At 48.8% G+C, this 20,195-nt stretch overlaps 1 protein-coding gene across 1 annotated transcript; it reads left to right on the forward strand.

Annotated features, from left to right (window-relative positions):
• Positions 1-7,183: 7,183 nt before the first annotated feature.
• Positions 7,184-19,969, forward strand: PKLR (pyruvate kinase L/R). Its single transcript, XM_037498497.2, has 12 exons — positions 7,184-7,263; positions 7,553-7,680; positions 8,679-8,861; positions 15,197-15,288; positions 15,390-15,521; positions 15,657-15,843; positions 16,207-16,477; positions 16,574-16,724; positions 17,025-17,177; positions 17,272-17,438; positions 18,135-18,316; positions 19,261-19,969. The coding sequence occupies exons 2-12, from the start codon at positions 7,584-7,586 to the stop codon at positions 19,365-19,367; spliced, it is 1,722 nt and encodes a 573-aa protein (XP_037354394.1). The 5' UTR covers positions 7,184-7,263; positions 7,553-7,583; the 3' UTR covers positions 19,368-19,969.
• Positions 19,970-20,195: the final 226 nt, after the last annotated feature.

The following is a 20,195-nucleotide window of genomic DNA, read 5'->3' on the forward strand; positions in this document are numbered from 1 at the left end:
CGGCCGCGCTGATTGGCTGCTTCCCCTCGTGCGAGCATGAGGCCCTGTGGCCGGCGGCCAATGGAAGGGCTGCGCCCGGTCCGCGCTCTCGGGGCGCGCCTGGGAGCGCCGCGCGCGGATTGCCAGCGGGGCGGTTGTAGTAAGAGTTGTGTTAGTTGGGAAAGGGGAGCGAGTTACATAGGTAACCGGACTATCTCTGTAGTCCCCATCTGTTGCCTTTCCTCCACATTTCAATTTTCATTATGTTTTTGTGCAACTGAGTGTGTTAGTGCAATACCAGCAAGATCAGGTTGCCAGCTTACTGGCTCGTTTCAAGTTTTCGTTCATGTGTTACCGAACGCCGGCCTCAGTTTCCCTCAGCCAATAAAAGGAAACTGAGTGAAAGGTTCGGCGCGGTAAAGAAAGGAGAGCCAGGCTACATTTCTCAAAGGGAGGGAAAGTTTATTGCACCCCGGGCGGACCTCACAGACCCAAGGCGGGGGACAGTGGAGTCGTGCGTGTTGTTGGGGGGAAGCAGGGTTTTATAGGGCGAGGAGAGGTCAGGTGGGTAGTTGGGCTCGTAGGGCGGGAAAAGTTTGTAGGGCAGGTAGAGGTTCTTTGTCTGAGACAAGACTCGTAGGGGGAGGGGGGAGGCTCATTGTCTGAGTCCTCCAGGCAGGTATCCGCATTCCTGCCCCCCAGGTGGGCTTCCGGGTAGGCTTTTGCATTGCGGCCTGCTGCATGGACCTTTCACTGAGTTTGAGGAAAAGGAAAGCGGTTTTATTTGTCGACAAATGAGGAGGGCGGCAGACTCATGTCCGAAAAACCACCGTCCTCCTCTTTGGCAGTGGGCAGGGGTATTTATACAGGGGGAGATGGGTAGGCATCCGCGAAGGGGAGGGGGAAGGGGTCCGCACAGAGACAAGTGGGCGCCAGCTCAACGGGGAGATGGATGGGTGTCAGCTCATTCATCTTAAGGGAAGGGGAAGGTGTCAAGGCACAGAGAGGTGATCGCCAGCTTGTTTTCCTTAGGGGGAGGGGGAAGGGTCTACAGGGAAACCGGTGGGCGCCAGCTTTTTTTTTTCTTCCCAAGGGGAGGGGAAGCTGCAACAAATGGGAAAGACAAGTCATCAATCCTGTTAATGCTAGATAAGGGGAATTGCAAAAAATGGGGGAAAGACAAACTTGTTAACTGTATCACATGTATTAATTTTTTGTTTATTCACTTATTAACTTCTCTAATCCAGAGTTAACATCCTTGAAACTGGCTTTCTTCATCTGTTGATTGAAGATAATATCTTGACATCGTTTATATAAAGTGCTTGAAGGGCTCAAGAAAACTTAGAATTGTAATGCAATGCTTCTTGTCTACACACAAACACACCTTAACAGCTCACTTGACTCGACCGCTTTAGTTCTTCATTACTGTTACCAAATCTCAGTAACTTGAGCCATCTGAAAAGATGCCTGAAACCTTAGACCACCTATGATAAAAGTGGGATTTGTCATCATGAAATAAAATCATTGTGCAAGAAGGCCCCTTTCACCAAAGTCTTTTCAACCTGTACTTGAGGTTCCAGTCAAAGAAATTAGGTCAGAAAAAGATTTTTTTTTAATTTTTTAAACTTTTTTTATTATTTTATATATATTTTACATCATTTTTCATTTTGTGCAATGTATGCATTTTCATCTCCGTTATAATCCTCGTGAAATTCCCACCACCCATTCATGTATGGACTATCACCATGGTCCCTTGTACTCCTCCCACCCCTGTTTTGATCCTACTCCCTCTCCTCACCCCTGCAGAATGTCTCTGGTTTATAGTTGCCTGTGATTTTGATTTTTACTTTATTATAATTACTTTCTTCCCCCTTGATCCCTTATTTGGATCCTCTACATTCCTCCTACAAGTAAGGCTTGTTTCACTGAGCATGATCCCTTCCAGCTCCATCCATTTGCTGCAAATGGCATGAGTTCATATTTTTTGATTGCTGAGTAATATTCCATTGTGTGTGTATGTATATCTATATCACAGCTTCTTGATCCAGGCATCTGTTTTTTGGGCATTTGGGTTGGTTCAATAGCTTATCTATTGTAAATAGTGTTGCAATTGAGACAGGGCAAGCTAGGGTTATTAGGCAGTTTTAGGGATAGTGCAGGAGGGGACCTCTGAAAAATTTAGGGAGGCTTCAGAGATAAGGACAAGCAAGGGAAAGTAACCCATTCCATTAGGAAAAACAAACATCTCAGGACCAAGGACAACATTGTTAATGCTGGTCCTGGTTTCCTTCAGGTGGTAAAGGGAGGCGGAGATTGGAGAAATGGAAAGTGGTTTAATTTATGGTCACATTAGAAGGGCAGCTGTTTAACTTCAATGCAGGGATGCCCATCCAGAAGACTGGGCCATAAATTTAAAGATGCAACAAATGGGGAAAGAGAAAGCTGTTAGATAAGGAATGTGAAGATCCCCCACTCAGTAGCAAATTAAGTAAGACAGCTGAGAACTAACCAATCACAAAGAGACTGGTGGAGCTTTAGAATAATGAGGGAAAAAAGGTATATATTCCCTGAGACACAACTCCACTTTGGCTTCCTTGCCCCTCCCAGGCCTGGTTTCCTGGCCTGGGAGTCCCACTTTATTTCTGTTCTTTTTCTCCTCAATAAACTTTTTCTTTTTCTAAACAAATGCCTGAGCGTCTGCGAAGTTCCTGCTGCGGCTTCATGAGACACCAACCCGTGGGGGGTCTAGCTGCTGGGGCTCAGCACTGCCCTGCAGCCTGGAATCCGTTCCTGGCTGGGAGACTAGGCCTGACAATTCCGGCATCACAATAAACATAGGGGTGCAGGTGTCCTTTTGGATTAATGTTTTTGGGTTCTTTGGATAGATACCTTGGAGTGGAATTGCTGGATCATATGGAAGCTCCATTTTGAGAAGATTGAGGAAGCTCCACACAGCTCTCCATAGTGGTTGCACCAGTTTGCACTCCCACCAGCAGTGCAGGAGAGTTCCTTTTTCTCCACATCCTCACCAACATTTGTTATTGCTTGTTTTTTTTTTAATATGTGTCATTCTCACTGGTGTAAGATGGTATCTCAATGTGGTTTTGATTTGCATTTCTCTGATTACAAGTGATGTTGAACATTTTTTCATATACCTCCTGGCCATTTTTATTTCTTCTTTGGAGAAGGTTCTTTTTAGCTTTTCTGCCCATTTTTTGACTAGGTTATTTACTTTGTTTTTGTTGAGTCTCTTCAGCTCTTTGTAGATTTTTGTGATCAGTCCCTTATCATTAGTATTGTATGCAAAATTTTTTTCCCAATCAGTGGGGTGTCTCTTTGTTTTGGTTAATGTCTCCTTTGCTGTACAGAAGCTCTTTAATTTGATGTAGTCCCAGCTGTTTAGCCTTTCATACTATCTTTGCTTTGGGTGATATGTCTTTAAAAATATTACTTAGGTGTATGTCATGTAGTGTTTCACCTATATTTTCTTCTGTGTATTTTGTGGCTTCAGTTCTTACGTCTAGTACTTTAATCCATTTTGAGTTGTTTTTTTCTGCGTGGTGTGAGGTAGTCGTCAAGCTTCATTCTTTTGCATGTAGCAGCCCAGTTTTCCCAGCACCATTTATTTATTTTTTTAAAGATTTATTTTATTGATGCATACAAGAACTGGGGTAGAGGCCAGAGGTGTAGGGGGGTGAGAGGATTCACCAGAGACAGAGTGGGGAACAGAACAGGCAGATCGACTGAAATACACTGTTGAGGGGAGCAGCGGGTCACTGCAGACCTCTCTTGACTTACCCGCTGCTCCCCTCAACAGTGTATTTCAGTCAATCCTGCTGTTCTGTTCCCCACTCTGTCTCTGGTGAATCCTCTCACCACCACCTCACACCTCTGGCCTGTACCCCAATTATTGTATGCATAAATAAATAAATCTTTAAAAAATAATAATAAATATCTGAAACTTGGGGGAGGAAGAAATTTTTAAAAACAGTCATCTTGGAAAAGAAGCAAAAGCATCTCTATTACAGTTGATGTGATCCATTATAGAAAAAATTCACAAGAAAGCTAGAGCTAATAAACTCAGGAAAATTGACAGATACCAAACAAACACTCAGCCCAGACAAGCTAGAGGTACTATCAGGGAGCCCCAACTCAGCCCCAACTCAGCCTAGGGTGGTCCCAGCAAACCACAGATAGGGGGGCAGGGGATCTGGGCATAGGCTAATCTGACTCCCACTTGTACTAATCAGTCTGATTAGTACAAGACACCTGTAACTCAGGCACGCCTGCTGCAGACTTTCAGGAGACAAGAGGGATGAATCAAATCCCTGGACACAGTCATCTTCTGGGGCAGGCCCAAAGAGAGGACAAGGACAGTAGAAATCACAAGAGGTCACCTGGTCTAGTGACCTCTCACATGAGCTCCACTTACAACATCTCCCAGGGCTGGGGAAGCTGAACCCTAGTCTCGAGATGTGTGCAATGTGAGTGAGGCTTCCTCCATTTCCAACTGGGGGAGGGAAACATCAGAGCTGTGACTGGGGACCCAGGCCAGGACTAGAAACCATGACAGAAGCTGGACCTGCCACCTACTGGAGTCTTTCCTCATCAGGGAACTTCTCCACTGACATTGGCAGGGAATAGGTGGAAAAGAGATGTTTTTTTTTTAATAATTTTTATACTCTTTATTTTATTTTATTTTATTTTAAGATTTATTTATTTATGCATACAAGAACTGGGGTACAGGCCAGAGGTGGAGTGTTTGAAGATTCACCAGAGACAGAGTGGGGAACAGAACAGGCAGACTGCCTGACTGAAATACACTGCTGCGCCATGTGGGTAGCTCCCTGGCCGGGGATGATTCTTTTCAACACCAGAATCTCCAATAAAGATAATCCCAAAACAATGCATCTCCCACCCACATGCAACAGGGAGCTGCATGAAATGGGACAGCCTTCTCAGGGGGCCCCCAGAGGAGGCAAAAGCCTGAACCCACACGCCCATATTCACAGCAGTACTGCTCACAATAGCCGACAGGTGGCGAGGACCCAAGTGTCCATGGATCCATCAATTGATGAAGAAAGGATAAGAGCAACTTGGTATTTACAGGTAGTGGAATATCATAAAACCTTAACAGGGAAGGAAATTGTGATACAACAAGGATGAGCCTTGAAAACATTATGCTAAATGAAATAAGTCAGATAAAAAGATAAATTCTGTATGACTCACTTAGATGAAGTGCCTTGAATAGACAAATTTATAGAGACAAAGTAGAACAGAGGCTACCAGCAGCTGGAAGGTAGGGAGTAGGGCCGGGGAGTTACTACTTAATGGGAACAGCTTCTGTTTGATTGTTGGAGAGGCAATGGCGATGGCTGTGAATTGTGAGTGTAGTTAATGCCACTGGATTGTACATCAAAGCATCATTAAAATGGTAAATTTTATCTTAAGTATATTTTGCCACAATTTTAATTTCTTTTTCAAACAAAAAATTTTTAAAGATTTATTTTATTTATTTATACAAGAACTGGGGTACAGGCCAGAGGCACGAGAGGGTGAGAGGATTCACCAGAGACAGAGTGGGGAACAGAACAGGCAGACTGACGAAATACACTGCTGAGGGGAGCAGCGGGCGAGACAGGAGAGGGCTGTTGCGCCATTTGGGACCCTCGCAGTCCGGCCGGGATTGAACCCGCGCTGCAGGTGCTGCAGAGGCTGTGGACAGCTTCAGAGCACGGCACTCAACTGCCTGTGCCACCAGGGGAGGCCATTTCAAACAAAAATTTTGGCTATCTTTTTAAAAAGGAAAAAGCCACCTGGGTCTAGCCTGGCCTCTGCCTCTGGCTCCATACTGGTCATTCTCCCCCTGCCCCTTGCAAGTGAGGGGGTTCCAAGAGTGGATCTCAGGGAGTCCTATGCAAAAGCAGCCCGCAGAAAAGAGCCATAGAAAAGAGCGGCTCTTCATATGGAAGGAGACCGGGAGCTATTCTGGGGAGGGGAAGGATACAACATGGCATGTACAGGGCTGTGCTTCCATTTGCATAAAAAAGGAAAGATTATATATATTCTTTGTATCTGCATAGTATATTTCTGGGAGAATATATAGACAATCCAGAAATCTGATGATGTAAGAGGCTCAGGGGGAAATTGAGTGGCTGAGGAGGGGGATGGAGTTTAGCAGGGAGAAACTCTTTAGCTACACCTATACCACTGAATTTTGCTCTTTGTGCAAATATTTATCAAATAAATGTAAATACATTTTATAACAAATTCATGGAACTTTTGGAAACACAGGGGCAGGGGCCCACCCTGATATTCTGATTACTGAGGTCCGAGTCACCAGATGTGTACGTGCCCAACAGCAACAAGATTTCCCAGCTCCCTGTGGAGTGTCCCTGAGCTTCGAGGGCTTTATCGCACTGCGCCCTCCCCAAGCTTTATTATCTAGGTTTGCACATGAGGAAACTGAAACTGACGCTCAGACTCTCTCTGCCCAGCCTGGCCCTCGCCCCCCTAACCCCCCAGGGGTGCACTCTGGGGGCCTCGCGGTCAGTCCTTCCTCCAGCCCAGCTCTGCGCAGACCTGAGCCCTTCCCCCACCCTGGTGAGCCTGGACTAGCTGTTCTCCGTTTCCACAACTGATAAGCACCCTCAAGGCCAAATGCCTGATTCATGCATTCCAGCTGACTTGCTTTAGACAAATATTCTGTTGCCTAATTGTTCAGGGCTCAGACTTTAGAGAGAAATCTCCTCTGGGCACACCTGTGCCAGTGTAAAGCCTGCCAGTGTAAATAAAGAGCTTCCCTTCTCCTGAGTGTTGCCTGGTTCCCTACTGAAAATCTGCTGTAACACCATCAAAGAGGCCTCCCACGACCACCTCACCTATAATTCCATCAGCACCAAGCCATTCCCCTCTCTTCTCACTGGCTTCTCTGTTCCATTACCTGATGGATGATTCCTTAATACACTTACAAAGTTTGCAGTTATACATTTATTTGTTGGATATTTGCTTAGAGTCTCTCTCCCCTGCTCTGCTGTAAATTTCTCAAGAAGGTCAAGGCCCTGTCTGTTTTGCTCACATTATATCCTTGGGACCTGGCACAGAGTTGGTGCTCAATAAATTCTGGAAAATGGTCCATGAGCAAATGATTGTATTATGATGTGGATGATGCTAGCCAGAGCTGAGAATTACACCACAACATCGGTGTTCTCTGGCCCCTTTCTTCAGACTTCAGTCCCTGGTCAGAGTCCCCTGCTTCCTAGATTCCTGGAGGGCTAACTTCAGGTAAGTACAAAGGAAGGGGGGCCACACCGCTGGCAAAAAAAAAACCCAAAAAACAAAAAACAACCTCCATTCAGGGTGATGAGCAGACAGCGTGAACGGACTGGAAATTTGTCAGGAAAAATGGAGGAGAGAGGAGGAATGCCAGAACACAGGGGCAGAGAGTCAGCTGGTCTGCGGGAGGGACTCTGTGCGGGGACAGGGATGGCCTACTGGGCGTGCCTCCCTGCTTTCCTCTGGCTCCCTTAGATAAGACCAGCAGTTTTGTCATCATCCCCCTCTCTCCCCACAGTCCAGGCAGCCCAGCCTCACACTTTGGAAGCATGTCAATCCAGGAGGACATCCCACCCCAGCACTGGTCATGGATCTCTAAGTCCCAGAGGGACTTGGCAAAGTCCATCCTGATTGGGGCTCCAGGAGGTAAGAAGGGGCAACAGAAGCCTATAAAAAGAAGGGGGAATGAGGCTGGACAGAAGCAATGAGGGTGGAAGGAATTAATGACCCCAATCCGTTGCTGGCCAGGAAGGGCTCCGGAGGGTCTGTGTTCATTGGCGTCTCCCCTGTGTTGTTATGGACCCTGGGTGGGGCCTCTTCTTGGGCCCCTCCAGGCAGGGCAGAGGGAGCCTGTGGCTTGGGAGCCACACGTCATGCCTGTGGTTCCTGGACTCTGGCCTCTGGAACAGGGTAAACACTGGTGACAGATCTGATCCTCAGCCCATTCGGGCCTCCTGCTGCTGACAGCCTGACGGTGTAGAGGACACCCCCAGAGACAAGCAGGCTACGGCAGCATGGACGGTGTTACTGAAAGTGGGGCTCCTCTGACCTGGGCTGAATCAAGCGACAGGGACCCCAGAACCTGGAGTAGTACTGAAGGAGCTGGGGAAATTCAGAGGAATGGGGAGCGGGAGGGTAAGAGTGTCAGTGAATTGCCAGGGGTTGAAAGAAAAAAAAACAAGGACCTTAGGAGAGGCTACTGGATAACGAGGGGCCACACTAATAATATCTAGTAGACCAGCTATCAAGGGGGGCTGAGACTGAGAGAGATGGGCAGCTGAAGGGCATGAAGTCTGGGATCGTGCAGGATCAGCTAGGTGGATGATGGTTAAGGATCTGAGCCTAGAGCTAGTCGGCAGAGTCAGGGGATGTGGGGGGGGGACTCCCATCTCTTAGTTGGAAGCTGTACACTATTGGGCAGTTTCTTTACTCTTTCTCAGGCTCTGTTTCTTTATAAAAAGGGGATAACAATATAGCATTAACAGCACCTGCTTCATTGGATCCTCGTACCTTAATATGTGTACACATAATGCCGGCTCTAAGAGGGACTCAACAAAACTGGAAAGGCCAGGGAAGGAACAGGGAATGCAGAGATGAAGGATGGGAGGAGAGGCAGGTGCCCATGAAGCCCCCTTCTCCTGCAGGGCCAGCGGGGTACCTGAGGCGGGCCAGCGTGGCCCAGCTGACCCAGGAGCTGGGCACTGCTTTCTTCCAGCGGCAGCAGCTCTCAGCTGCAATGGCAGACACCTTCCTGGAGCACCTCTGCCTGCTGGACATCGACTCTGAGCCTGTGGCTGCTCGCAGCACCAGCATCATCGCCACCATCGGTAAGCACCTTCTCCCCTCCCTCCCACTGCCACACCACAGGACCTCTTGGTCTCTTAAGGTGCCCCCTCATCTTTGGTCTCCCTTGAAATGTCTCCATATTTGTTGAGCATTTGGTAGGCAAGGTTTTGAGTCCTGAGAGCAGATCAGTGAAATAAACCAAGATCCCTATCTTTGGGGAGTTGACCATCTAGCGTGGGGGATATAAATAATAAACATAATATATTATTGGGTAGCCATTGCTGAGAATATTAGACCTGAGCAAAGACTTGAAGAACATAGAGAATGTGCATGCAGGTGTCTGGGCAGAGCATTCCAGGCAGAGAGAATAGTCAACGCAAAGGAATGAGTTGCTAGAAATTGACAAGGGAGAAGAATTGTAGAAATGAAGAGACTGTAGGGGAGGGGAAGACGATGTCCAGCTCAGTAGGCTATTCTTAGAATTTGAGTTTTTCTCTTAAGGGAGATGGGGAATTACCACAGAGTTTTGAGCGAGGAAGAAACACGCTATTACGCATGTTTTAGCAGAACCACACTGACCGCATTAAATAGATTGGAAGTGGGGGTAGGGGCAGGGGCAGAAGCGGCTCCTGCTAATGGTGGCTCAGACCAGGTGATGGCAATGGAGGTAATGAGACGTGATCAAATTCTGAATGTATTTCAAAGGTAGAATCAACAGGATTTCCTAATGGTTGGATATGGGGTTGAGTGAAGGTTGGGAAAGGAGTCAGGGATGACACCAAGGTTTTTGGCATGAAGAACTAGAAGATGCATTGTCAATGGAGCAGCAAAGACTGGTGGAAAGGTTTGCAGGGAGGAGATCAGGAGTTCACTTTCAGACATGTTGAGTTTGCAATGTGTATGAGACATCCACGTTTAATAGAGAGTGAGCGGTCAAATCCACAAGTGTGGCTTTGGGAGAGAGGTCTGAATTGGAGGTATAAATTTGGGGGTTGTTGGCATACAGATGATTTTTATTTTATTTTATTTTTTAAAAGATTTATTTATGCATACAAGAGCTGGGGTACAGGCCAGAGGTGTGTGTGTGGGGGGGGGGGTTGGTGAGAGGATTCTCCAGAGACAGAGCGGGGAACAGAACAGGCAGACTGAAATACACTGCTGAGGGGAGCAGCGGGAGAGACAGGAGAGGTCTGCTGCGCCATGCGGGTAGCTCCCTGGCTGGGGAGTGAACTCGTGATGCAGTAGCTGCAGATAGCTTCATAGTGCTGAGACTTGCACCACCCAGGAGGCCACCATACTGTGGTCTTATCTCATGGGTCTGACCATGCTCTGTTTGGATGAGCCCCAGACTATGACTGTGTCCGGGGCTTTGATTTTTCCCTCTGGTTGCCTGGAGGTCAGCAACAGGGGTACTGAATTATGGATGCCTTGCATAGATCTAAATGAAGTGGGGGTTGGCCAAGAGGGGGATCTCTCCACCCCTTTGGCCAGCATCCTGGCCCCCAAGTCCATCCTGTGATGTAGGCCATGTGGAGGTGAGCTGGAGCCCCTGCCCCAGACCAAGGCCTTGCTGAGGTGCTCCCGACTCCCATCGAGGGCCCACAATTTCTGAGAAAATAAGTGTTTTAAGAAAAAAGTGAATGGGACCTCCCTGGTGGCACAAGAGGTTAAGATGGCACCTATTCGCAGCCACTGTAGCACAAGTTCGATCCCCGGCCAGGGAGCTACCCACATGGTGCAGCAGACCTCTCCTGACTCGCCTGCTGCTCTCTTCAGCAATGTATTTCAGTCAATCTGCCTGTTCAGTTCCCCACTCTGTCTGTGGTTAATCCTTTCACCCCCCCAACACACCTCTGGCCTGTACTCCAGTTATTGTATGTATAATAAAATAAATCTTAAAAAAAGAAAAGATGAATGACCAAAAAGGTTTTCATCCTTGAGTAGACTGAAGAGAAGCGAGAGGTGTTGAAAAAAATCTACACACACATATAAAATATTGTGTAATAGATGGGCCTCCCTGGTGATGCAGGGGTTAAAGTCTCAGCGCTATCAAGCTATCAACAGCCACTGTGGCTGGGGTTCAATTTCCAGTCTATCTACCTGTTCTGCTCCCCATTCTGTCTCTGGTGAATCCTCTCACCTCCCCCGCCCCCCGCACCTCTGGCCTACACCCCAGTTCTTGTATGCATGAATAAAATAAATCTTTTTTTAAATATTGTACTATAGAAAAGAAAATGAGAATCAAGAAAAGAAAAAAAGGTGTCCATGAATTAAAAAAAAATTGTACTGTGTTTATTGAGGTAAAAATGGTTTACAGCATTGCCCACAGTTTGGGGGTGTATGTCTCTTCAGATGTATGTCAAGACACTAACCGGCCAGCCAGCACCTGTGCTTCTCCACCACATAGTCGTTTGGAAACCTCCCCGTCAGCTCCCCTCTCTCCATGCTCCCCCTCTGGTAGCCTCAATTGTATAGTCACATTTTAAGGTTTGTTTTGCTTTTGCTTTTCTGTTCCTCTGTTTAGTTTCTCTCTGTTCCACAAGTGAGTGAAATCATCTGGTATTTGTCTATCTCTTTCTGACTTAAATCATTTAGCATAACCCCTCCAGTTCCATCCATGTGTCACAATGACTAAGTAGTATCCATTGTGTCAGAGACCGCATCTTCTGAATCTGCTCGGAAGTCTTTGGGCGTTTAGGTTGTGTCCTTAACTTGACTATTATAAAGTGCTGCAATGAACACAAAGGTGTATGTATGCCTTCAAATTTGTGTTTTTGTGTCCTTAGGATAGATACTTAGGAATGGGATTGCTGGGTTGTAAAATAGATCTATTTTTAATATTTTGAGAAAGCTCCATATTGTTTTCCATAAGGGCTGGACCAGTCTAAAATCTTTTTTTTTTTTTTAAGCATTTTAAAAGGACAGACTTATTAGTAAAAGGGGTAAGAAAAAGAGAGGCACCTGCATAGTCCGGGTAGGCAGGAGAGCTGCCTGGGTCGTCTACATTCTGACCAAGAGTGTATGAAGTTTCCCTTTCTCCACACCCTCTCCAGCACTTGTTGTTACTGGTCTTTTTGATGTTGGCCATTCTTATGGGAGTGGTGGTTTTAATTTTCATTTCCCTGGTGGCGCAAGGAGTTAAGATGCAACCTATGAAGCAATTGGCAGCCTCTGCAGTACAAGATCGATTCCCAGGCCAGCCAGGGAACAACCCACATGGCACAGCAGACCTCTCCTGACTCACCCACTGCTCCTCTCAGCAGTGTACTTGGGTCAGTCTACCTTTTCTGTTCCTCACTCTGTCTCTGGTGAATCCTCTTACACCCCCGCCCCCTCACCTCTGGTCTGTACCCCTGCTCTTGTATACATAAATAAATCTTTTTTTTTTTAATTTTATTTTTATATTCCCCCATACAATTGCAACGCCCCATTCTGACCCCAATCTTTCCCCTCCCGCCCCCCACCCCCAAAAAGTGTCTCTGGTTCATAGTTTTTTGTTGATTTTGATTTTCACTTTCTTATATTCATTTTCCTGGTCCCTTATTTAAGTTTTCTAGATTCCTGCTATGAGTGAGACCATCCGGTATTTTTCTTTTTCTTTTGGCTTATTTCGCTGAGCATGATCCCTTCCAGCGCCATCCATGTTGCTGCAAATTTCGCTGAGCATGATCCCTTCCAGCGCCATCCATGTTGCTGCAAATTGCATGTGTTTATCTTTTTTGAATGCTGAGTAGTATTCCATGGTATATATGTACCACATCTTCTTGATCCAGTCATCTATTTTTGGGCATTTGGGTTGTTTCCAAAGCTTAGCTATTGTAAACAGTGCTGCTATAAACATAGGGGTGCAGGTGCTCTTTGGAATTGATGTTTCTGTGTCCTTTGGGTAAATACCTAGGAGTGGAATTGCTGGATCATATGGAAGCTCTATGTTTAGTAGGTCCAGAAATCTCCACACAGCTCTCCATAGTGGTTGGACCAGTTTGCACTCCCACCAACAGTGCAGAAGAGTTCCTTTTTCTCCACACCCTCGCCAACATTTGTTGTTGCTAGTTTTTTTAATATGTGCCATTCTCACTGGTGTGAGATGGTATCTCATGGTAGTTTTGATTTGCATTTCCCTGATGACAAGTGATGTTGAACATTTTTTCATATGTCTGTTGGCCATTTGCATTTCCTCTTCAGAAAAGTTTCTTTTTAGCTCTTCTGCCCATTTTTTGACTGGATTATTTTCTTTGTTGTTGCTGAGTCTCATCAGCTCTTTGCAGATTTTTGTGATCAGTCCTTTATCATTAGTGTTGGGTGCAAAAATGTTCTCCCAGTTAGTGGGGTTTCTCTTTGTTTTTGTTATTGTCTCTTTTGCTGTGCAGAAGCTCTTTAATTTGATGTAGTCCCAGCTGTTTATCTTTGTCTTCACTATCACTGCTTTGGGTGATGTGTCTGTAAAGATGTCTTTGATGTGCAAATCCCGTAGTGTTTCGCCTATATTTCCTTCTATGTATTTTATGGTTTCAGGTCTTATGTCTAGTTCTTTGATCCATTTTGAGTTGATTTTTGTGTATGGTGTGAGGTAGTGGTCAAGCTTCATTCTTTTGCATGTAGCGACCCAGTTTTCCCAGCACCATTTATTGAACAAACTTTCTTTGCTCCAATGCATAGTTTTTGCTCCTTTGTCAAAGATTAGTTGACCATAAATCTGTGGGTTTATTTCTGGATTTTCTATTCGATTCCATTGGTCTGTATGTCTGTTCTTGTTCCAATACCATGCAGTTTTGATGATTATGGCTTTGTAGTATAGTTTGAAGTCTGGGAGTGTGATGCCTCCATTTCCTTCTTTTTTTTTTCAGTAGAGCTTTGGCTATTCGGGGTTTTTGGTGATTCCATATGAATTTCATCAATAATTGTTCTATTTCTTTTTTTTTTTTTTAAAGATTTATTTTTATTTATTTATACAAGCACTGGGTACAGTCAGAAGCGCGGGAGGGTGAGAGAATTCACCAGAGCCAGAGCGGGGAGCAGAGCAGGCAGAAGGACCGAAGTACACTGCTGAGGGGAGCAGCGGGCAGCAGGAGAGGTCTGCGCGCCATGTGGGACCCTTGCCCAGTAGCCGGGGAGCAGCTGGGGATCGAACCGGCACTGCAGAGACCGCGGGCAGCTTCGCAACCCAGCGCTCAACCTCTGCGCCACCGGGGAGGCCCAATAATTGTTCTATTTCTTTGAAGAATGCCATTGAGATTTTGATTGGAATAGCATTGAATCTGTATATTGCTTTTGGTAGGATGGCCATTTTAATAATGTTTATTCTTCCAATCCATGAGCAGGGGATGTCTTTCCATTTCTTTGTGTCTTCTTCTATTTCTTTTAAAAGTGTTTTATAGTTTTCTTTGTATAGGTCCTTTACCTCTTTTGTTAGATTTATTCCCAAATATTTGATTTTTTTTGTTTTGATAATAAAAGGGATGGTTTTTTTGATTTCTTCTTCTTCAGATTAAATAAATCTTTTTTAAAAAATTGCATTTCCCTGATACAAGTGATGATAAGCTTTTTTTAAAAAAGATTTATTTATTTATGCATATAAGAACTGGGGTACAGGCTAGAGGTGCAGGGTGTGAGAGGATTCACCGGAGACAGTGGGGTACAGAACAAGCAGACCAACTGAAATCCACTGCTGAGGGGAGCAGCGGTGAGACAGGAGAGGTCTGCTGAGCCATGTGGGTCAATGCCCGGCCTGGGGATTGAACTTGCTGCAGATTGCTTCATAGTGCCGAGACTTAATCCCTTGCGCCATCAAGAAGGCCCATGAGGGTATCTTTTAATGATTAAAGAAATGACAGCAAGTTTATATGCCAATGAGAATGATCTAATAAAAAGGAAAACATTGGCAGCAAAGGACTGGAGAATGGCTAAATCTCTGTTGGTAAGCATGGCCTTGAGCAAGTGAGGAGACCTAGTTAGTACAGAAGTGGAAGAACCAGTTTAGGCAGGAGAGGCTGGACAACTGGTTCGCTGCTGCCCAATCAGTAGAGCAGGGACAGGGCAGGACTCAGCTGTCCTCATCCAACATCAGGGACTGCAGCTCTAAAGCCAGTGCCCCAAATGCTCTCACCTGGCACCCATCATACTCCTGAGTTACCCCACACTGCAGCACTAAGTATCTGCCAACACAGTCACCCCAGGCCAGGCTAAGCACACTCCCCCCCAAGACCCCACGGTGTTGCTTCCTCAGGGAAGAGGCTGGTATTGACCGGAGAGGACAGAGTTTCAGAGCTGCCAGCAGGTGGGCGGCAGGGAATAAAAATTAGGTCACAGAATTTCTGCGGCTTGGGGCTTCTCTGGGATTTGGAGAAGTTTGTCCGAGCAGCGTCTCTGGTTCCAGGGCCGGCATCTCGCTCCGTGGAGCGTCTCAAGGAGATGATCAAGGCCGGGATGAACATCGCGCGACTCAATTTCTCCCACGGCTCCCACGAGGTTCGGGACCAGGCCGCGCGGGGAGGCGGGCTGGGGGAGAGGATGGATGCCCCGGGTTCTGGCCGCCTTTCCCCGAAACTCCCGTTGGGTTGCGTCCCCAGTACCACGCCCAGTCCATCGCCAACGTCCGGGAGGCGGCAGAGAGCTTCGCAACGTCCCCGCTTAGCTACCGGCCCGTGGCCATCGCTCTGGACACCAAGGGACCGGAGATACGAACTGGGACCCTGCAGGGGGTGAGAGGCCGGGCCGGACCCTGGGGCGGGGGTACCCAGAAGTGGGCGGTTGGGCAGGTCCGACCCCAGGGGCGGAGCATAGGGAGGGGCCGCCCGGGCCGCGGGACCTAAGGCGCCCTCTGGCTCCGCCCCCAGGGCCCCGAGACCGAAGTGGAGCTGGTGAAGGGCTCCCAGGTGCTGGTGACCGTGGACCCGGCATTCCAAACTCGGGGGGACGCGAACACCGTGTGGGTGGACTACCCCAATATTGCCCGGGTCGTGACGGTGGGGGGCCGCATCTACGTTGACGACGGGCTCATCTCCCTAGAGGTCAAGAAAATCGGTGCGGATGCCCCTCCCACCCCCGCCCTGCGCAAATCTGGGTGCACGCCCTTCTCTGGCTCCCACCTTCTCAGGGTAGACCGGCCACACCTCCCCTGGCCTATGTCCTTGCCCTCCCGTCCTGTCCCGGGAGCCCCCAGCACCCAGGCTCCTAGGCTCGCCCTGGCTTGGGGCTGAACTGGAGGGTTGGTCGTTTCTTCCACAGACGTCCACAAATAGGGGGCCTATTTGATGCTGAGCCTAAAGCGAATGGGACTCGATTCTGGTTCTTTAGGGGTCTAAACCTGGGGCTCCCTGTGCTGTGACTGTAGTCCGACCTCACCCCTGACCTTTCTGAAAAGGCTGGCTCTGTCCGAACCCGTAGGCCCAGAAGGGCTGCAGACCGAAGTGGAGAACGGAGGCCTCCTGGGCAGCCGGAAGGGTGTGAACCTGCCGGGTGCCCAGGTGGACCTGCCTGGGCTGTCCGAGCAAGATGTCCGGGACCTGCGCTTCGGGGTGGAGCATGGCGTAGACATCATCTTCGCCTCCTTTGTGCGAAAAGCCAGTGACGTGGCTGCCGTCAGGGCTGCTCTGGGACCAGAAGGACAGGGCATCAAGATCATTAGCAAAATTGAGAACCATGAAGGCGTGAAGAAGTGAGACTTGGTCTTTGTCCCTATCAGTCCCTAACCATGCCCATAGTTCCTCTTCTCCTGCAGGCCTCTCCCGGCCTGACTAGCCCAACCACCCAGGTTTGATGAAATCCTGGAGGTGAGCGACGGCATCATGGTGGCAAGGGGTGACCTGGGCATCGAGATCCCTGCGGAGAAGGTTTTCCTGGCTCAGAAGATGATGATCGGACGTTGTAACTTGGCGGGCAAGCCCGTTGTGTGTGCCACACAGGTCTGGAGTGAGCCCACAGGGCCGGGGCATGGTGTGGGTGTGGGGGCACTGAGAATGAATTCCCCCACCTTAAGTCTAGAGCCCAGTTTACTGTCCAGTGTCAGATTCTCATAGAATGAAGTTAGGAAACGGTGCTGTGGTCTCCAATTTTAGATAAGGAAACGGAACTGCCAGAATCACAATTTGATCATGACCCTGACATTCAGGGCACTCTGGGAGCGTGGGTGTCAGAAAAGTAACTTGGACAGATTTCCTGGCAGAATGTGACTCCAAGAGCTCTGATGTCCAGATGTTTCCCAGATGCTGGAAAGCATGATCACTAAGCCCCGGCCAACTCGGGCAGAGACGAGCGATGTGGCAAACGCTGTGCTGGATGGGGCTGATTGCATCATGCTGTCCGGGGAGACTGCCAAGGGCAACTTTCCTGTGGAGGCTGTAAAGATGCAGCATGCGGTAGGAGTTTGGCATGAAAGGAAAATGGGCTGGAAAACTATACCCCTTTTGCACCCCAGGGCCTCTGCCCACCCTGACCTCCTGCTGCCTGCAGATTGCCCGGGAGGCCGAGGCCGCAGTGTACCACCGCCAGCTGTTTGAGGAACTGCGCCGGGCAGCACCTCTGAGCCGCGACCCCACTGAGGTCACCGCCATCGGCGCCGTTGAGGCTGCTTTCAAGTGTTGTGCTGCTGCCATCATCGTGCTGACCACCACAGGCCGGTGAGGGGGACGCCGGGAACGCCAAGACAGGGCTTTGGGTCAGGGGCCCACTGAGAAGGGACTTGTCGCATCACAGAGATGAAGACTTATAATCTGGGATAAGAGGAGAAATAGAGAGCTGAGGCCAGGAGAGGCAGATCTTGGAGCACACCAGGAATTATGCCAGTGAGCTCCAGGGGCTGGGGCGGTGTGGGGGTTGGGGAGGAGATGGCATTACTGGGCCCATTGGCTTCCAGACCACTTAGGCTCCTAAGGTTCACAGGCAAGACCTCTGTCTCTAGCCCACAAAGCCTGATGGTGCCAGGGTGTGGCAGAAATAACAAGGTCTGCGTTCAAGTGTGTTTTGAAATTTAGCTATGACACCTTCAGCAAGTCAGCCAGGCTCTATAAGCCTCTTCTGTTTCCTTGTGGGGTTGTGAAAATTTATAAGAGACGTTTGTGAGTATATCTTCAGAAGAGTTTTAAGTTCCCCCTTGTCTCGTTGGATATGTCCTTTATTATTTCTTACATTCCTTGTATGGTAAGAAGGGCAGGTAATCTTACTCCCATTTTAAGGTGAGAAAAACAAGGCCCAGAGAAATATGACTTCCTCAGGGTCATGCAACCTATTGGTGGCTCATGGAATCAAAGCCCAAACTTTGTTTCCTAGTTAATACTTTCTCACTGCTCTGGTCTGACCTTCTCTGCCTTCTTCAGCTCAGCCCAGCTTCTGTCCCGTTACCGACCTCGGGCAGCAGTCATTGCTGTCACCCGCTCTGCCCAGGCTGCCCGCCAGGCCCACCTATGCCGAGGAGTCTTCCCCTTGCTTTACCACGACCCTCCAGAGGCCATCTGGGCAGATGATGTGGATCGCCGTGTCCAGTTTGGCATCGACAGTGGTGAGTCATCCAGACATCCTCCCTACCCACCCAGGGATTTGTATCAGGAATCCTCCAGCTCGGCTTCCCATACTTGCCCAAAGGACCTCACCTCTCTCCTCTGGTTCCAGATTTTCTCTGTGAGGTTCGCTAAGACCTCCAGGGCAGGGGGACATGCCGAGGGAGCAGGGCAGAAGGAGAGAGGTCAGGGCCATCCCTAGGAAGTCAGCCTGATGCGTGCATGCACTAGGTGGCTAGAACAGGTGTGACATAAGGAGAAAGATGTGGGGGGAGAAAGGGGGGCCCCTAGACCTGGAACTAAAAACACAGCTGGCATATGCTAACTCCTGCCTCTTTCTACCAGCAACACAGACCTGCTGCTTAGTAACATACCTCATTCCCTCCGTGGACACACCTGCAGCTCTGATATACTGAAAGGGTCACATTCCCTGAGGAGTCGCCTAGGGCACACTGCAGTTTGCTTTAGGCCCCTCATGCCCTACAAGGTGCCTTGAGGAGGTAGAGGGTGGTGGCTAGTTCTCAGTACTTGGCTGATCTGGGTCCCTTAAAAAAAAAAAAAAATTGAGGCCTCCCTGGTGGCACAAGGGGTTAAGTCTCAGCACTATGACACTTGTATTTATGCACTTGTATGCATAAATAAATAAAAGAATAAATCTTTTTAAATTTATTTATTTTTGTAGAAGAGCTAGGGTACAGGCCAGAGGTGTGGGAGGTGAGAGGATCACCAGAGACTGAGTGGGGAGAACAGGCAGCCTGAGTGAAATACACTGCTGAGGGGAGCAGCGGGCGAGACAGGAGAGGTCTGCTGTGCCATGTGGGTAGCTCCCTGGCCAGGGATCAAACTCAGGCTACAGCAGTGACAGGGCTGAGACTTAACCCCCAGGCGACTAGGGAGACCCCTGACCTCAGTCCCTTAATGGCTGATCATCTCCCCCCACCCCCAGGAAAACTCCGTGGCTTCCTCCGAGTTGGGGACCTGGTGATTGTGGTGACAGGCTGGCGACCTGGTTCCGGCTATACCAATATCATGCGGGTGCTGAGCGTGGCCTGAGATGCCCTTGCCTCCGACCTAGCCAACCCGTGACCCCGTCCCTCCACCCTGCCCCTCCGACTGTACCAGGCTGTCTTCCCACCCAAGGCCACACCTGCCATCTAGCACATTACAGGCACCCCCTCTCCTGTCCATCCCACACCGGCTGTGGCAGTCTGCGTCCAGCGAAGCACAGACTGTCCAGCAGTGCCACTGCTCGTCCCCGCTCTCAGCTGGGCCCTGAAATGTTCTGAGCCTTTAATCCCAGTTTAACTGGTTGGTTCTCTCCCCCCAGGCTTCCCACATCTGGGAGTGGGAGAGGGGAACAGGGCAACTGTGTCCATTTACCACAAAATCCACTATTTTAAAAACCTTTCACATCCATGGAGTGCACATCTGTGGGCCTCCTGTTAAGTCAGGCAGCTCCTGGGGAGAGCGCCACTGTGCCTGATGGCTTAGTGCAGGCCCGCACTACCCCTTCACTGTGACTAATGGGGACATCAGAGCACTGCTCTTTGCGGGGCCTTAGGGTAGCTGGATGTGGAGAGGTGCTGAGAGCCAGGTGGCTCACCTCCTCACTGTGGCAGCAACACCCCCCCCCTCCCCCCCCCAGCATTGCTCATCTGTGCCATCCCTAGGAAGTCAGGGCCGCTGGCCCTCCTGCCTCCTGTATTCAGAAACCCCTGCCTGCCCGCTTTGTTCCCACACAGAAACCAGGAGTCAAAACGAGTGTCTCTATTTTCTTTTTAAACTCAGCTATTTGGAAGCAGTTATAAAACTTTTCTCATATCCAGAACCCCAGAACTCCCCACCCAGGAGAAAAGGAGATTTAAGGTCCTGGTCCCACAT

The sequence above is a fragment of the Talpa occidentalis genome, unplaced genomic scaffold (genome assembly GCF_014898055.3).
Source record: "Talpa occidentalis isolate TD23 unplaced genomic scaffold, MPIMG_talOcc4v2.1 talOcc4.9, whole genome shotgun sequence".
In the NCBI taxonomy this organism is placed as follows: Eukaryota; Metazoa; Chordata; class Mammalia; order Eulipotyphla; family Talpidae; genus Talpa; species Talpa occidentalis.